This window comes from Sus scrofa, chromosome 6 (assembly GCF_054392235.1).
Source record: "Sus scrofa isolate SSC_HxYL_T2T_F1_AM1 chromosome 6, Sscrofa_HxYL_maternal_Yorkshire_Landrace_v2.0, whole genome shotgun sequence".
Lineage (NCBI taxonomy): Eukaryota > Metazoa > Chordata > Mammalia > Artiodactyla > Suidae > Sus > Sus scrofa.
The window spans coordinates 139,939,522-139,957,594 of NC_139388.1; the positions used below are offsets into that span (position 1 = coordinate 139,939,522).

Genomic DNA, 18,073 nt, shown 5'->3' on the forward strand with positions numbered 1-18,073 from the left:
AAGACATTAAGGTATGATATTTAGAGAAAACTTGTCCTCAAAAATCATCTCTTCAGGAGTTCCCGTCGTGGCACAGTGGTTAACGAATCCGACTAGGAACCATGAGGTTGAGGGTTCGGTCCCTGTCCTTGCTCAGTGGGTTAACGATCCGGCATTGCCATGAGCTGTGGTGTAGGTCGCAGACATGGCTCGGATCCCACGTTGCTGTGGCACTGGCGTAGGCCGGTGGCTACAGCTCCGATTCGACCCCTAGCCTGGGAACCTCCATATGCCGCGGGAGCAGCCCAAGAAAAGGCAAAAAGACAAAAATAAATAAATAAATAAAATCATCTCTTCAATTATCTGGAGAACCTACAACTCTAAAGAAATAAGATGTTCTTTAAATGAAATGGAGGCCTTTCCTTCTTGCTTAATTTTCTGTAGCGAAGAATCATTGCCTGAATCTTCCTTCTAAAAAATGTACACACTTAAAAGACTTCCTTTTCCCTAGCTATTTAATTCTAAATCCTTCATCCTTTTCTCACTTCATCCACTCTGTATCCACCTAATTGTTTTGACTAAATATAAGAAAGAATTCTCTAGCAGCAGAGCTGTCCAAAGATAATAAAGTTGCCTCTCAGGATATACTGTGTCTTACCTCACAGCAGAACATGGCTTATACACTCACTTATCTGCCACTGTGTAACAAGAATTCAAATGTTACCAATTTTTTTTTTTTTTTTTGGTCTTTTTGCCATTTCTTGGGCCGCTCCCATGGCACATGGAGGTTCCCAGGCTAGGGGTCTAATCGGAGCTGTAGCTGCCAGCCTACACCAGAGCCACAGCAACGCGGGATCCAAGCCTCGTCTGCAACCTCGTCAGCTCAGGGCAACGCCGGATCCTTAACCCACTGAGCAAGGCCAAGGATCAAACCGCAACCTCATGGTTCCTCATGGTTCCGGATTCGTTAACCACTGCGCCACGACGGGAACTCCCAATATGTTTTTTTATGTCAACAATACTATAAAGGAAACAGTAACAATAGGTGGGAATTGAAACAAGAGCTCCCACCGATCCTAATTCTATGACACTGAGACTCCCTGAGGCTTCTCTGGTTTTGCTCTATTTATCATCAATCTTAACTCTCAATAGTCCTACAAAAGTTGTATGTAGGATTACTAGGCATAGTTAATCTGGAAGCACCGTAAGCTTAATTCTCAGAAGTCTTTGGAAAAGATAACAGAAGAGCTTTTACATCTTTCCCCACAGGCTGGAATACCTCCTGTGAGACCACTGCAAATGTAGTCTTTTTTTTTTTTTTTTTGTCTTTTTTGTTGTTGTTGCTATTTCTTGGGCCGCTCCCATGGCATATGGAGGTTCCCAGGCTAGGGGTCCAATCGGAGCTGTAGCCACCGGCCTGCGCCAGAGCCACAGCAACACGGGATCCGAGCCGCGTCTGCAACCTACACCACAGCTCACGGCAACGCCGGATCAACCCACTGAGCAAGGACAGGGACCGAACCCGCAACCTCATGGTTCCTAGTCGGATTCATTAACCACTGCGCCACGACGGGAACTCCCAAATGTAGTCTTTAACTACTGCAGAGTGTGGCAAAGCACTCAGAGGCATACGGTCCTTCTGCCAACTCATCATCCCCTTACTGCTCACTGGCCAGGGCCACATCAAAATTTTTTTGGTTTTAGCATTCCCGCTGCAGTACCACAGGATGGGATCAGCAGGGTCTTGGGAATGCTGGGTTCGATCCCTGGCCTGGCACGGTGGAGTTGCCGCAGTTGCCGCCTAGGTCACAACTGTGGCTCGGATCTGATCCCTAGGAACTCCATATGCCAAGGGGCAGCCAAAAAAAAGGGAGAAAAAAGATTGTTTTTTTCAGTTAGTATGCATTTTCATTAAAAAGGAATATAGCCTGAAATAGAGAAGAACAGAGGAAAGGATTTAAAAAAGGATTTGAATCTGATTTGGGATGAGGTCTCTGGTTCTCCTCCTCGGCTCTAGTGAGACTTTCTCGACATGCTCATGGTCTAGTTGTAAACACTGGTCTCTTTCTATTTAAAATCTTTTCTAGACATAGGAAGATTACAAATGATAGCTAGATAAAAGACTAAAGTGGATTCTAATATACTCATTAGATAAAAGTTAACAAATTAGTTTAAGTGAGTATGACTGACTGGATAATGACCACCCAAAGATACCAGACCCCAGTCTCTGGAATTTATAACTGTTACCATAAAAGAACTTTGCGATGTGATTAAATTAAGACTCTTAATATGGGGAGATTATCCTAAATTACCTAGTGAGCTCTAGAGCCAATCACAACCATCCTTATAAAAGAGAGGCAGGTTTTTTTTTCTGCAGTGGAACCGCTGCCAAGATACAGATTTTCGTGAAGATCCTGACGGAGAAGACCAGCACCGTCAAGGTCGAACCCTTGGATACACAGAAAATGTAAAGGCCAAGATCCAGGAATGAATTTCTCCTGACCAGCAAAGACTGATCTTGGGAGTTCCCCTCGTGGCGCAGTGGTTAACGAATCCGACTAGGAACCATGAGGTTGCGGGTTCAATTCCTGCCCTTGCTCAGTGGGTTAAGGATCCGGCGTTGCCGTGAGCTGTGGTGTAGGTTGCAGATGCGGCTCGGATCCCACGTTGCTGTGGCTCTAGCGAAAGCTGGTGCCTACAGCTCCGATTGGACCCCTAGCCTGGGAACCTCCATATGCCTCAGGAGCAGCCCTAGCAAGGGCAAAAAGACAAAAAAAAAAAAAAAAAAAAAAAAAGACTGATCTTTGCTGGCAAGCAACTGGAAGAGGGACGTACTTTGACTATAACATTCAAAAGGAGTCCACTCTTCATCTTACACTGAGACTTTGTGGTAGTGCTAACAAAAAGGAGAAGTCTTACACCACTCCCAAGAAGAACAAGCGTAAGAAACAGATGGTTAAGCTGAAATACTATGAGGTGTATAAAGAACGGCAAAATCAGTTGTCTTTGTCAGGAGTACCCTGTGTTTTTGGTTTTGTCTTTTAGGGCCACACTTGCAGTATATGGAGGTTCCCAGGGTCGGGGCTAAATCAGAGCTACAGCTGCGGGCCAAGACCACAGCCACAGCAACATGGGATCCGAGATGCATCTGTGACCTACAGCACAGCTTAGAGCAACACCAGATTCTTAACGCACTGAGAGAGGCCAAGGATTGAACCTGCGTCCTCATGGATAATAGTCAGATTGTTTTCCCTGAGCCATGAAGGGAACTACCAGGAGTGCCCTTCATATAAATGTGGTGCTGGAGTTTTTATGGCCAGCCACTTTCACAAACATTATTGTGGCAAATATTGTCTGACCTACTTTTTTTTTTTTTTTTTGTCTTTTTGCCTTTTCTTGGGCCGCACCCATGGCATATGGAGATTCCCAGGCTAGGGGTCAAATCAGAGCTGTAGCTGCTGGCCTACACCAGAGCCACAGCAACACAGGACCCGAGCCACGTCTGAGACCTACACCACAGCTCACAGCAACGCCGGATCCTTAACCTACTGAGCAAGGCCAGGGATCAAACCCGAAACCTCATGGTTCCTAGTCAGATTCCATAACCACTGAGCCACGACGGGAACGCCTGTCTGACCTATTGTTTCAACAAACCAGAAGACACATAACTGTATACTGGTTAATAAGACATAAACTAATGAAAAAAAAAAAGAAAGGGGGGGGGGCAGAGGGAGATCTGATACACAGAAAACAGCAAGGCAGAGACTGGAGTTGAATGACCACAAACCTAAAGCCACCACAAACTGGAAGTGGCAAGGAAAGAATTCTTCTCCAATGGAGTTCCCATCATGGCTCAGCAGTAACGAACCCGACTAGTATCCATGAGGATGTGGGTTTCGATTCCTGGCCTCAGTGGGTTAAAGATCTGGCATTGCTGTGGCTGTGGTGTAGGGCAGAGCTACACTTCTGATTAGACCCTAGCCTGGGAACTTCCATATACTGTGGGTGCAGCCCTAAAAAGAAAAGAAAAAAAAAAAATTCTTCTCCAAGCCTCCAGAGGGAGCATGACCCAAAAGACATCTTTTTTGTCTTTTTAGGGCTGCATCCACAGCATATGGAAGTTCCCAGGCTAGGGGCTGAATCAGAGCTGTAGCTGCTGGCCTATGCCACAGCCACAGCAATGCCAGATCCAAGCTGAATATGCGACCTACATCACAGCTCATGGCAACGCCAGATCCTTAACCCGCTGGGTGAGGCCAGGTATTGAACCTGTGTCCTCATGGTTACTAGTCAGTTTCATTTCCGCTGAGCCACGACGGGAACTCCCCAAATGACATCTTGATTTCGGCCCAATGATAACAACTTCGGACCTCGGGCCTCCAGAACTCTGCAATATATTTCTGTTGTTTTGAGCCACCAAGTTTGTAGTAATTTGCACAGCAGCCTCAGGAAACTAATATAACATGTAATGTTATATAGACTAGATTCAACAGATATAAGAACATTTCAGAATTATAGTTGCTTCCCTTAGAACAATTCATTGTTCTTCAGTTTCACATTAAATGTGAGTACAGCATCTTAAAACTTTATTATGTTATTCTTACCCATCAAGTATAAGTTCTCAGGAGTGGTCACAGGGATATTAACAAGTTTAATATCATCTTCATCTGCTTTGTCCCAGGAGTTAGAATTGCCACAAGCACAGCTATGACAAGAATTGACACTCTGGACCTAAAATTAAGATGGACAGATGTTACTTCAAAATCTCTTTTGTTTAAAAAATATATATTTTGGGGGAAATAACTGTTTAAAAAAATAACAAAAAATATTTTTAATATTAAAAAATCCTAAATCAGAAAAAAAAATCTTTTGTAATAGTATTTTATGATCTTTCATATTACAAATTATTTATATAAATCCTAGTCCTGGTTAAACAATCCATGTAATTTCTTTCTACCTGAAGAAATAAATCTGATTATATTCTATCAAATTTAGGAGTCATAGGAACCTAAGTATTCCGAAGCCTTGTTTGCCCAAAAATGTACAAGTAGAACAGTATTTTGAACATAAATCATTTCCATCCAAAATGAGGCAGTTATGTTTCGTTATTTACTTACAAATTTTACCTGCACCTACTTTAATCTGGGTAACCAGCTTGTTTTCCTTTTAGACCTTAGGACAATGCTGATTCTCTGCTAAATAACAAAAATGGAAATGCCTCTACCACCCTTCCTTCTCTAGCAAGGTCCACCAAGCCAATCAGTTCTGCCACCATTATGCAAATGACCCCCCCACATCTTGAACTTCACTTTTGTCCTCGTTTGAGAAATCTAAGCCCACATTTCCACCTGCCTATTTGGTGACTCCACCTGGCTCTTTGCTGGCATCCCAACATCTTTCCACAACACGAACTCTTCCTCCTCCCAAGTTCACTGAGAGTCCTTTTACCTCCATAATTTCTTAAACTAGATAACAAGAAGTCATATTTAACTTCTCTTCCCACATCTCTCATATCCAGTTGCCAAGTTTGTGGACCCATCCTCTCCTTTTCCACTCCTGTTGTGATAAACTTCATTTAGGCACTCATGAAGAGACAGAAATTTGGGTTCCCAGCCATGGCGGTGGAATGTCTAGGTCAGCTAAGATACATACAGAAAAGTGATTCTAGGGGCGTTCCCATCATGGCGCAGCGGAAACGAATCCGACTAGGAACCATGAGGTTGCAAGTTCTATTCCTGGCCTCGATCAGTGGGTTGAGGATCCAGCGTTGCCGTGAGCTGTGGTGTAGGTTGCAGACGCGGCTCGGATCCCTCGTTGCTGTGGCTCTGGCGTAGGCCGGTGGCTTAGATCTGGTGTTGCTGTGGCTGTGATGTAGGCTGGTGGCTACAGCTCCAATTAGACCCCTGGCCTGGGAACCTCCATATGCTGCAAGTGCAGCCCTAAAAAGGACAAAAAAAAAAAAAAGTGATTCCAAAGACTTCTTATACTATTATCATGAAACTCCTTTTCTCTATCCTAGTCAAGAACAGCTTCAATGTTCAGCGGAGAAAACTCAGAACAGGTACTTCTCTGACACCGAGCAAGACCAGATGATAGAAGAAGAATGTACTTCATTATTCTGCTCACTTTCTCAAAGGAGCTAAAAGTCTGCATGCCTTGGACCCAGGTTCCTACCACAGAAGAGCCTTTTAAAATTTGGTATATTTTTAAGCATTTAAGAATGGAGCAGCTAAGGAATTTCCTTGTGGTTCAGTGGGTTAAGGATGTAGTATTGTCACTGCTGTGGTCTGATCCACGTGCTTTGAGTGAAGCCATTAAAAAAAAAAAAAAGAAAGAAAGAAAGAATGGAGCATATATATTCCAACAAAATATAGAAGTAACAGAACAGATTATGGTGCTCTATAAACTATACTTTTTTCTCTTTTTGGTCCTTTTGTCTTTTAGGACTGCATCTGTGGCATATAGAGGTTCCCAGGCTAGGGGTCCAATCAGAACTGTAACTGCCAGCCAACACCAGAGCCAGAGCCATGTGGGATCCGAGCCGGAGTCTGCGACCTACACCACAGTTCACGCAACACTGGATCCTTAACCCACTGAGAGAGGCCAAGGATCAAGCTCAAGTCCTCACGGATGCTAGTCAGGTTCGCTAACCACTGAGCAACAGTGGGAACTCCCACTTTTTTTCTTTCCAAGGCTGAATCTGAGGCAAATGGAGTTTCCCTAAGCAAGGGATCAAAGCAGAGCTGCAGCTGCCAGCCTACACCACAGCCACAACCACACCAGATCCTAGCCAAATCTGAGACCTACACCACAGCTTGCATCAACACTGGATCCTTAACCCACTGAGTGAGGCCAAGGATCGAACCCACATTCAGTGGATACTAGTCGGGTTCTCAATCCACTGAGCCGCAATGGGAACTTCCTATAAACTATTTTTTTTAATGAATATATATGATGGTAGCAGCATATTCTCCCTGGAAGTAAACACATAAGAAACTGTCAGTGTTCATCTCTAAGGAGGGCAACTGAGAGGATTAAGAGTATATTCTTCAGGAGTTCCCGTCCTGGCGCAGTGGTTAACGAATCCGACTAGGAACCATGAGGTTGTGGGTTCGGTCCCTGCCCTTGCTCAGTGGGTTAACGATCCGGCGTTGCCGTGAGCTGTGGTGTAGGTTGCAGACGCGGCTCGGATCTCGCGTTGCTGTGGCTCTGGCGTAGGCCGGTGGCTACAGCTCCGATTGGACCCCTAGCCTGGGAATCTCCATATGCCGCGGGAGCGGCCCAAGAAATAGCAAAAAGACCAAAAACAAAAACAAAAACAAAAACAAAAAAAAGAGTATATTCTTCAGTGTACATTTTTTGCCTCTTCTTTATTCAGCAGGAAATGCATATCATATCTATTTTTAAAAATAATTTTAAAACTACAATAGATTTAAACAAATATTAACTTCATTCCTCACCTGCCAATCAATACTATATTAATGCTGTAAATAGAGAAGTGAGGAATTTCATATTTGGCTTCAGCAAGCCAAACATTGTTACATAAGCAGGTCCGTCATGTGATTTTTGTGACCTAGAACCATGACTGGCGGCATCTTCCAGCTTTTTGTAGAATATTTAGTTTTGAAACTTCCATACCAACCTCATCTTCACAGGACCCCAAGGGACCATACCACTTAATTCAAAAAAACCTGGAACAAAGCTGGCTGAATATTTAGCAAAAGGACAACTTTACTTGCCTGAAGAAAACAGGATCAACCAGATTTCTTAAGGTTCTTTCTATATGATGAGTTAGCTAATTGTATGATTTTTAAATCAATAGATAACAATAGATATACAAATAAAAGTAAAAGAAAAAATTAATAAAATATTTTCTTTACTTACAGAGGCTAAACTCTGTGCAGAACCTGAGTATTTACTGAAGAGTCCTCCATTGGCATAGTTACAAGACTGAGATCCTTTGTCTTTGGCAGAACTTAAAGATAATGTCAAATTCTGTCTGCTACTGGAACAACTTGAACCTACCAAACAAACATATAAACATTTAAAGTATCAATAACTCCAATAAATTTCAAGTAAAATTTCAAACTTTATACATTCATTCAGAGGGCAATTTTAAGACAATTTCCCCATAGCAAATTATTACATGTATGCCATTACTAAGATCTGCATCTCCCTAAATAATGATATGTTTTATTTTTAAGCTGTGCCTGTGGCATGCAAAAGTTCCCAAGCCAGGGAATGAACCAGCCCCACTACAGTGACTCGAGCCATTATGTAGGGAAATCCTACATAATGTTTTTAACACTGCTAAAATCTGCTACTGAAATAAAGATTAAAACATTCATCTAATTAATCAATGTGGTATTTGAGGGTCTACTGTAATCAGTGTAAAAATACTGGCCACAGAGTTCCCTGGTTGCGTGGTTAAGAACCCAGTATTGTCACTGCTGTGCTTGGGTCATAGCTGTGGCTCAGGTTCGATCCCTGGCCCAGGAATTTTCACATGCTGCAACTAAAAAGCCTCAAATTATAACAAGATATAAGCATTTCTCTCCTGATTACATCTAAATTTTATCCACATTACACTGTATTGTAATTAGTCTTTTATATGTCCGTCTCCCCTAATCACCTACCCTAATATCCAGAGCAGACACTATGTCTTAGTTGACCTTAATAGAGCAGTTAAGACATTCCTCAATTAAAAGTCCTGCACTTACTACTTATATGAACTTGAGCAGTTACTTACATAACTTTTCCATGTCTCAATTTTCTTAATGTATAAAGTGGGAACAATAACATAGGATTATAGTTCTAATTCATTGGATTATTATAAGGGTTAAATTAACACAGTAAATACATACTATGTAGTACTGCACCTAAGATCTATAAACCTCAGTAATTGAGAGGCATCATTATTGCTGTAATAGCCACTATACCTGGCACAAAATTCAAAAAAACAAAAAATCCAATATTCTCAAATTATTTTTATTGATACAACTTGATAACATGCACCACATAACAAAACCTACAGATCCTTTTTTTTTGTTATTTTATTTTTTTATTTTTTTGTTATTTAATTTTATTTATTTATTTGTCTTTTTGCCTTTTCCTGGGCCGCTTCCGAGGCATATGGAGATTTCCAGGCTAGGGGTCTAATTGGAGCTGTAGCCACTAGCCCACACCAGAGCCACAGCAACGTGGGATCCAAGCTGCATCTGCAACCTACACCACAGCTCATGGCAACACCGGATCCTTAATCCGCTGAGCAAGGCCAGGGATCAAACCCACAACCCCATGGTTCCTAGTTGGATTCGTTACCCACTGAGCCACGACGGGAACTTCAACCTACAGATCCTTTAAAGGCCAGCAGCTTTACTTCTAGAACCTTATATATACTTAGGAAATAATCAGATAAATATGTGCAAAACAAGAAAAACAACCTAAAAAAAACAAGAGGGAACTGCTTAAATAGAGTACATTTGTACACTAAATTAACACCAAATACATATTAAAAATGATAGCATAGTGAGTTCCCTTGTGGCACAGCAGGTTAAGGATCCCATGTTATCACTGCAGTGGCTTGAATCCCTGCTGCAGCATGGGTTCCATCCCTGACTTGGGAACATTCATATGCCATGGGTGTGGCAAAAAAAAAAAAAAAAAAAAAATGACAGCATAGAGATATACTTTCTGACTTAGAAACACATTGTTACATAATTTTGTTTTTAATTCTTACATAATGTTAACTATTTTAAAAGTGGATTACAAAAGGTATGAATTTATATTTCAATATTTAAATGCAAACATAAATGGATATATATATATATATACACACCAAAGTATTATATAGTTATTTCTGGGTAGTAGAACTGCAAGTGATTTTAATTTCTTTAGGTGCTTATGTTTATTTCTAATCTTTCTAAAATTAATCTCTATTACTTGTGAGTTAAATATTAAGGAAAGAAAATTTGGAGACTAAAACACTGAAATCACTGTACTCCAATTGTGATTTACATATAAAATTTTCTTCATAGACTTAATTAAGCTCTTTCTACATACCTTTGTCTGATGCTGTTCTTTTAGTGTATTCAAGTATGAGGTGTTCTGGTTCCCATGGTAATATTTTTCCTTTTTTCTTTCCACGTCTTCTCTTAAAGTGATGAGCCAGAAAAATTACAGATACAGCACTAACTGCAGTTACCACAAATAATTTTTTAGCCACTGGTGAAAATTTGATCTAGAAAAGATTCAATTAGATTGAAAAAAGTCTTTTATTTGTTTAAAACAGACATAAGAACTAAAATTATTCTAGTTCTAAATACTACCAATATAATTTTATTTCCCTTTTTCAGTGACAGCTAGCCCAATTTGAAACGTAAAAACAAACTCACAAAAATGTAGTAATTTATTATCTACCGCTCTGAAGTTCTCAGGTAAACAATACCCAAAAATTCATAAGAGCACAAAATAATTCAACCTCATTAATATATGCTGAACAACTAATGATTAATTCATGCTACTCAATCTTCTGTCTGAATTATAGCAAGATTTTTAAATGCAGGAATGATTAAATCAGACTTTTTTTTTTTTTTTTTGTCTTTTGTCTTTTCAGGGCCACACCCGCAGCATATGGATGTTCCCAGGCTAGGGGTCTAATCAGAGCTGTTGCTGACAGCCTATGCCACAGCCACAGCCACATGGAATCTGAGCTGCATCTGCTACCTACACCACTGCTCATGGCAATGCCGGGTCCTTAACCCACTGAGCTAAGCCAGGAATCGAACCCACAACCTCATGGTTCCTAGTCGGATTTGTTTCGGCTGCGCCATGACAGGAACACCAGACTTTTTAAATGAACCAATTTTTTTCAAACTATCTGAAAATCTGGCCAAAAAAAAGAAAAAAGAAAAAGAGGGAATGTATCAAATCTGTCATCAGAGCTTTGACCTTAAGAAAATAGGAAAAGAACGGAGTTCCCATTATGGTGCAGTGGAAACGAACCTGACCAAGAACCATGAGGTGTCGGGTTCGATCCCTAGCCTCACTCAGTGGGTTAAGGATCCAGCATTGCCATGAGCTGTGGTGTATGTTGCAGACGCGGCTCAGATCCTGTGTGGCTGTGGTATAGGCCAGCAGCTGTAGCTCCAAGTAGACCCCTAGCCTGGGAACCTCCATATGCCGCAGGGGCGGCCCTAAAAATGCAAAAAAAAAAAAAGCAAAAAAGAAATTAGGAAAAGAATAGCAAATCCACTCTAAAGCAAGCAGAAAATTAGGAAGTAGTGAAGACTAGACAGAAATCAATGAAATGGAAAATCAACTCAATGAATTCAAGAGCTGTTTATTTTTTTTAAAAAAATAAAACTCTTAAACCTCCTGCCAGCCAGATCAAAAAAAGAAAGAAAAAGATACATATTACCAAAATCAGAAATGAAAGCGGGGCCATCACCACAGACCTCACAGGTACGAAAAAGATAAAAAATGATTACAATGAACAACTCTATGCCTATAATTTCAACAACTTAATAAAATGGAATAATTCCTTGAAAAAGAGAAACTATCAAAGACAAAACTTTCAGGAAGAGATAAACAGAATGAATATTTACATACCTACTAAAGAAACTGAATATATAGTTAAACTCTTCTAACGAAGAAAATGAAAAGACAAATTCTACCAAATATTTAAGGAAGAAATATCAAGTCCTACAAAGAAGGAACAGCTCTCAATCATTTTATAAAGCCAGCATTACTCTTAATATCAAAACCAAAAACATTACCAAAAAAACAACAAACTGTGGAGTAACAGTGATAGATGCAGAAATCCTTCACAAGATATTAACAAATCAAATCCAGCAATATATAAATATACATATATGTATACATATATACATAATATGTATTGACCAAGCGGAGTATATCCTAGGAATTAAAATCTGGTTCAACATTCAAAAACTAATCAATACATTTTACCATAATAACAAATTAAAGAAAGAAAGCCATTATATAATCATAACAGATTAAAAAAGAAGTATCAAAAAAAAAAAACAAAAAAAAAAAAAACCAGAGTTTCCACTGTGGCTCAGTGGTTAACGAATCCGACTAGGAACAATGAGGACGTGGGTTCGATCCCTGGCCTCGCCCAGTGGGTTAAAGATCCGCATTGACGTGAGCTGTGGTGTAGGTCACAGATTCAACTCAGATCCTGCATTGCTGTGGCTGTGGTGTAGGCCGGCAGCTACAGCTCCGATTAGACCTCAAGCCTGGGAACCCCCATATGCCGTGGGTGTGGCCCTAGAAAAGACAAAAGACAAAAAATAAATAAATAAATAAAAATTAAAAAGAAGTATCAATATGAACCCATGTTTTGCTTTTTAATATATACAGGTAGACAAACTCAGAATATAGTCATATGTAAATAAACTGATCAGTATGCATTCACACATTTCCCAGCTCTGCTTCTTAAAAGGGCCTAAAATAGCAATGTCCCAGTAGTATAGTGCACACCTTGCAACCAGATTAGTTTCTAATTGCCAGAGACTAAACAGAACTAAATATGGAGACTAAAAACTGCCAAAGCTCCCCAGAGAAGTGGATAATTCCAGGACCAAGACAGAGAAAATACAAAATGAACCTGGAGAGAAAGAAAAAGAAGGCAGTATGTCAGCTGTGTCAAAAGGACATAGGAACCAACCTAAAAGAGCTTCCAACGACCAAATATGGAAAAATCTGAGCAACAAAGTAAGTAACAGTATTAGATTATAAACCAACAAACAAAATAAATATCCAAACTGATAAAAATCAACAACTGAGTAAAGGAATAAGGGGAAGAAGGGACAACTCTCCCTTACAGAATAGTTCTACATGATAAGTACAGAAGGGGAGTTACCCTGGTAGTGCAGCAGGTTAAGGATCCAACATTGTCACTCTACTATGACTTATGACATACCTATTCTATCAGCTAAAAAACATTTTTTTTTAATGACAATATCAAATCCTGGTGAGGATATGAAAACAACTTTTCATATATTGTTAGTGGGAATTTAAAATGGGACAGCCACTTTGGAAAACAGTTTGACGATTTCTTTAAAAATTAAACATCTGGGAGTTCCCGTCGTGGCGCCAGTGGTTAACGAATCCGACTAGGAACTATGAAGTTGCGGGTTCGGTCCCTGCCCTTGCTCAGTGGGTTAACGATTCGGCGTTGCCGTGAGCCGTGGTGTAGGTTGCAGACGCGGCTCGGATCCCGAGTTGCTGTGGCTCTGGCTTAGGCCGGTGGCTGCAGCTCTGATTCAACCCCTAGCCTGGGAACCTCCATGTGCCACGGGAGCGGCCCAAGAAATAGCAGAAAAAGACCAAAAAATAATAATAATAAACATCTGGAGTAACAGTGGGTTAGGCAGATGGGGTGCTACAGAGGCACTATTTTTCAAGCCCTAGCCGGGAAAAATGGGTTAAAGGATCCAACACTGCCAGAGCTGCGGCTTGGGTTCAATCCCTGGCCCGGGAACTTCCATATGCTGCAGGTGTGGCCATAAAAAAATAAAAAATAAACATCGCATTATTTGACCCAGTAGTCACATTCCTCAACATTTATCCCAGAAAAATGAAAATTTATGCCCACACAAAGCTTACACACAAGTGTTAATATCAGCTTTATTTATAATAATCAAAACTGGAAACAACCTTGCTCAGCAGGTTGAGGATTCGGGTGTTGTCACGGCTGTAGCTTTGGTTACTGCTGAGGCACAGGTTCCATTCCTTGCCCTGGGAAGTTTCACATGAGGCAGGCAAGCCCAAAAAAATTAAAAAAAAAAAAAAAAAAAAAAAAAAAAAACCTAGAACCAATCAAAATGTCCCTCAATAAGTGAGGGTTAACAAACTGTGGTATATCCATATACATACTATGGAACACCACAACAAAAGGGAACAAATTATTGTGTTTCTCAGTACTATTTTTACAACTTCCCGTGAATCTATACTTAAAGTTTTTAGAAAATAAGGCTGTATCAATGCAGCTGCTAATTCCAATTGATTCAAACCAGTGAATTTTGGAAGAATTTTAAGATTGTTTCCTTTGCACAACTGTTCAATTAAATTGAATTGATCCATGGTGCACAGTTTGCTGTCTTTAAATATCATTTTACACTAAAATGGGTGATTCCAGGTATGGGGCATGAAAAGTATGAGGTGAGCTTGTAACATCTTCTCACATTAGACAGCAAGGAAGCTGTCCTCAAGACTGTATCTTCAGCACAAAGGAGCCAATTTGAATAGGCTCTCACTTGCCAAAAATGAGTTCATCTGAGCATAAATAGGGATAAATTAATGTAATGGTTTAACCCATCATCTATAATTAAATCTGTGAGAGCAAAATGATTTTCGGGGGAGTTCCCATTGTAGTGTAGCAGAAACGAATCCAACTTGTATCCATGAGAATGTGGGTTCAATCCCTGTCTTCTCTCAGTGGGTGGGGAATCTGGCATTGCTGTGAGCTGTGGTGTAGGTCGCAGATGTGGCTCAGATCTGTGTTGCTGTGGCTGTGGTGCAGACTGGCAGCTGTGGCTCTGATTCAACCCTTAGCATGGGAACTTCTGTATGTCACAGGCGCGGCCCTAAAAAGCAAAAAAAAAAAAAAAAAAAAAAAAAAAAAAAATTTGAAACTCTCCTTGATCAGCTCTGAAGAATACTAGGGAAGCCATTTCATTATTTTGCAATCTGGTCAATAAAAAAATAATAATTATTATTATTCTGCCATTTCTATGCAGACTGTACCAAGGTAACTATATAGTGACAGAAAGTTTCTCTTTATAGAGACATTTTAGCTAAAAAATTAAGAAGGAAATATAGAATGATGTCACCATTTTGCAACCTCTTAAATTAGCAGATCTAGCAATAATTATCAAACACTGCTAATATCACAAAAAGCAAATCAATCAGACATTACATACTTCCTATAACTTGGCTTTACAAACAAACTGAATCTAAATGATAGTCTGATCTAACTATCAATTCATAAAAAGTACAGAGGAGAGAGAATATAATCAAGATTATCCTATCACAATAAAGAACATGGTTACTTCCACAGAGAAAATAAAAGCAAAAAAAAAAAAAAAGATGAGGAGTGAAGCTACAGATTAAAAGAATTCTTATAGCACAGGGAACTATACTCAATATTTTATACTAAACTATAAGGGAAAACATTCTGAAAAAGAATATATACCTGAATTGCTGTGCTGCACACCAGAAGCTAACATGATATTGTAAATCAATTACACTTCAACAAAATTTTTTTACTTTAAAATTTTTATTTAATAATTAAAATTAAAAAATAAAAGCAATCTAAGAGTTGACAGATACCTAAGAGATTTAAAGGTTATTTCAATTCCATCAAACAAAATAAAAGCTAACAAAAAATATCCATAGAATAGAAGAAATATAAATAATTGACTGAATACTGATAATATTAAGGAATTACTATTATTTGGAAGGACATATTATTTTGGCAGTTCTACTTTACGAAGTGAGATATATAATGAAACATTTACAGATGAAATAATATGATGTACTGGATTTGCCTCAAAAGGATCCACTGGCAGATGGAGAAAGAAATGGATAGGAAAACAGAGGAAATAACATGCTTTGATAACAGTTGAGGCTGGGTGTCAGATATAAAGAGGTTCGTTAAACTATTCTGTTTTGCATATGCTTAAAGTTTTCTATAATAAAACTATTTCTTAAAATAAAAATTGAATATAAACTTTATATAATTTAAAAAAAAATTTTAGGGCCACAACTAAGACATATGGAAGTTCCCAGGCTAAGGGTCCGACCAGAGATATAGCTGCCTATGCCACAGCCACAGCAACACCATATCCGAGCAGAGTCTGCGACCTACACCACAGCTCAATGCAATGCCGGATCCCTGACCAATTGAGCGAGGTCAGGGGATCGAACCCACAATCTCATGGATACCAGCAGGGTTCATTTCCACTGTGCCACAATGGGAACTCCAATATAAACTTTATAATGTAATAGTCGTTAACAAAAACATTTATTCATTACCATTTAAAAATATACAATCAGATATACAATCAGATTCCCACTGTGGCTAAGTGGGTTTAGAACCCAACATAGTATCCATGAGGATGCAGGTTCAATCCCTGACACAGCTCAGGGGTTAAGGATCCTGTATTGCCACAAGCTGTGGTGTAGGTTGCAGACACTTGGACCTGGCATTGCTTGTGGCTGTGGCATAGGCAGCTATAGCTCTGACTGGACTCCTAGGCTGGGAACTTCCATATGTCAAGGTGTGGCCCTAAAAAAGCAAAACAAACCAAACAAAATGACACAATCATCTATGTAGAAAAACCTCATGAAACTTACAAAAAGCTATTAGAACTAAGTGAACTTAATAAGTTGTGGGATATTATATCAATATACAAAAATCAATTTTCATATGTGAGTAAAAAAATAATTGAAAAGTGAAATTTTAAAGATATCATTTACAGGGAGTTCTCTTATGGCACAGTGGGTTAAGGATCCAGCATTGCCACTAGCAGCTCAGGTTGCTGCTGTGATGAGGGTTCAATCTCTGGCCCAGGAACTTCCACGTGCCTCCAGTGCAGCCAAAAAAAAAAAAATCGTTTACAATAATATTATAAAATATGAAAATTTAAGGATAAATCCGACAAAAGATGTGAAAAACATGTATCCTGAAAACTAGCAAACACTGCCGAGGGAAAATAAAGAAAACCTAAATATATGGAGAGATATAACATTTATGAAAGACTCAAAGATGTCAACTGTGCCCAAACTGATAAACAGATTTAATACAAATCCCAAAGACAATCCTAGCAAGCTCTTTTTTCTGTAAAAACTAATAGTTGACTTTTAAAATTCCTATGGAGATGAAAATGATCTAGAATAGTCAAAACAATTTTTCAAAAGAAAAACAAAGCTGAAAGACTAACCTTACCTGATTTCAAAATTTATTATAAAGCTACAATATAGAATATACAATGGAGAAAAGACAGTCCCTTCAACAAATGATGCTGGGAAAACTGGACAACCACATGTAAAAGAATGAAATTAGAGCACTTCCTAACACCATACACAAAAATAAACTCAAAATGGATTAAAGACCTAAATATAAGACTAGACACTACAAAACTCAGAGGAAAACATAGGCGAAACACTCTCCAACATAAACCACAGCATTATCTTCTCAGATCCACCTACCAGAGCAATGACAATAAACAAATGGGACTTAATTAAACCTAAGAGTTTCTGCACATAAAAGGAAACACTAAACAAAACAAAAAGACAACCCACAGAATGGGAGAAAATATTTGCAAATTAAGCGACGATTAATCTCAAAAATTTATAAACACCTCCTACAGCTCAATATCAAGAAAAACAAATAACTCCATCAAAAAATGGGCAGGGGATCTAAACGGATGATTATCCAAAGGAGACATAGAGATGGCCAAAAACACATGAAAAAATGTTCAACATCACTCATTATTAGAGAAAGGCAAATGAAAACCACTATGAGGTACCACCTTACACCAGCCAGAATGGCCCATCATCAAAAAGTCTACAAACAGGACTTCCTGTGTGGCTCACAACAAAAAGTCTACAAACAATGAATGCTGGAGAGGGTGTGGGAAAAAGGGAACCCTATTGCACTGTTGTTGGAAATGTAAATTGGTGCAACCACAATGGAAAAGAGTATGGAGATTCCTAGGAATCTAAAAATAGAATTACTATTTGATCCAGCAATCCCACTCCTGGGCATCTATCCAGAGAAAACCATGATTTGAAAAGATACATGTACTGCAATGTTCATTGTAGCACCTGATATACAATAGCCAAGACATGGAAACAACCTAAATGCCCATCAACAGAGGAGTGGATAAAGAAGATGTGGTACATATACACAATGGAATATTACTCAGCAATTAAAAAGAAAGAAATAACGGCATTTGCAGTAACATGGATGGACCTAGAAATTATCATGATTTAAGTGAAATTAGTCAGACAGTGAGACACCAACATCATATGCTATTGTTTATATGTGGTATCTAAAAGAAGG

General features: G+C 39.2%; 1 protein-coding gene across 24 annotated transcripts in view; it reads right to left on the reverse strand.

Annotated features, from left to right (window-relative positions):
* Nucleotides 1-18,073, reverse strand: part of MIGA1 (mitoguardin 1) — an 89,673-nt gene that overhangs the window by 60,144 nt on the left and 11,456 nt on the right. For all 24 annotated transcript variants that reach the window (XR_014807923.1, XR_014807922.1, XR_014807927.1 and 21 more), the window contains 3 exons: nucleotides 10,042-10,219; nucleotides 7,864-8,000; nucleotides 4,584-4,710 (listed from right to left, as the gene is read on the reverse strand). Coding sequence is in view for 8 of the 24 variants with exons in the window: in XM_021096450.2 (XP_020952109.2) it covers nucleotides 4,584-4,710; nucleotides 7,864-8,000; nucleotides 10,042-10,219 (442 nt within the window). In the remaining 16 variants the exon portion in view is untranslated. The remainder of the gene's footprint in view (nucleotides 1-4,583; nucleotides 4,711-7,863; nucleotides 8,001-10,041; nucleotides 10,220-18,073) is intronic.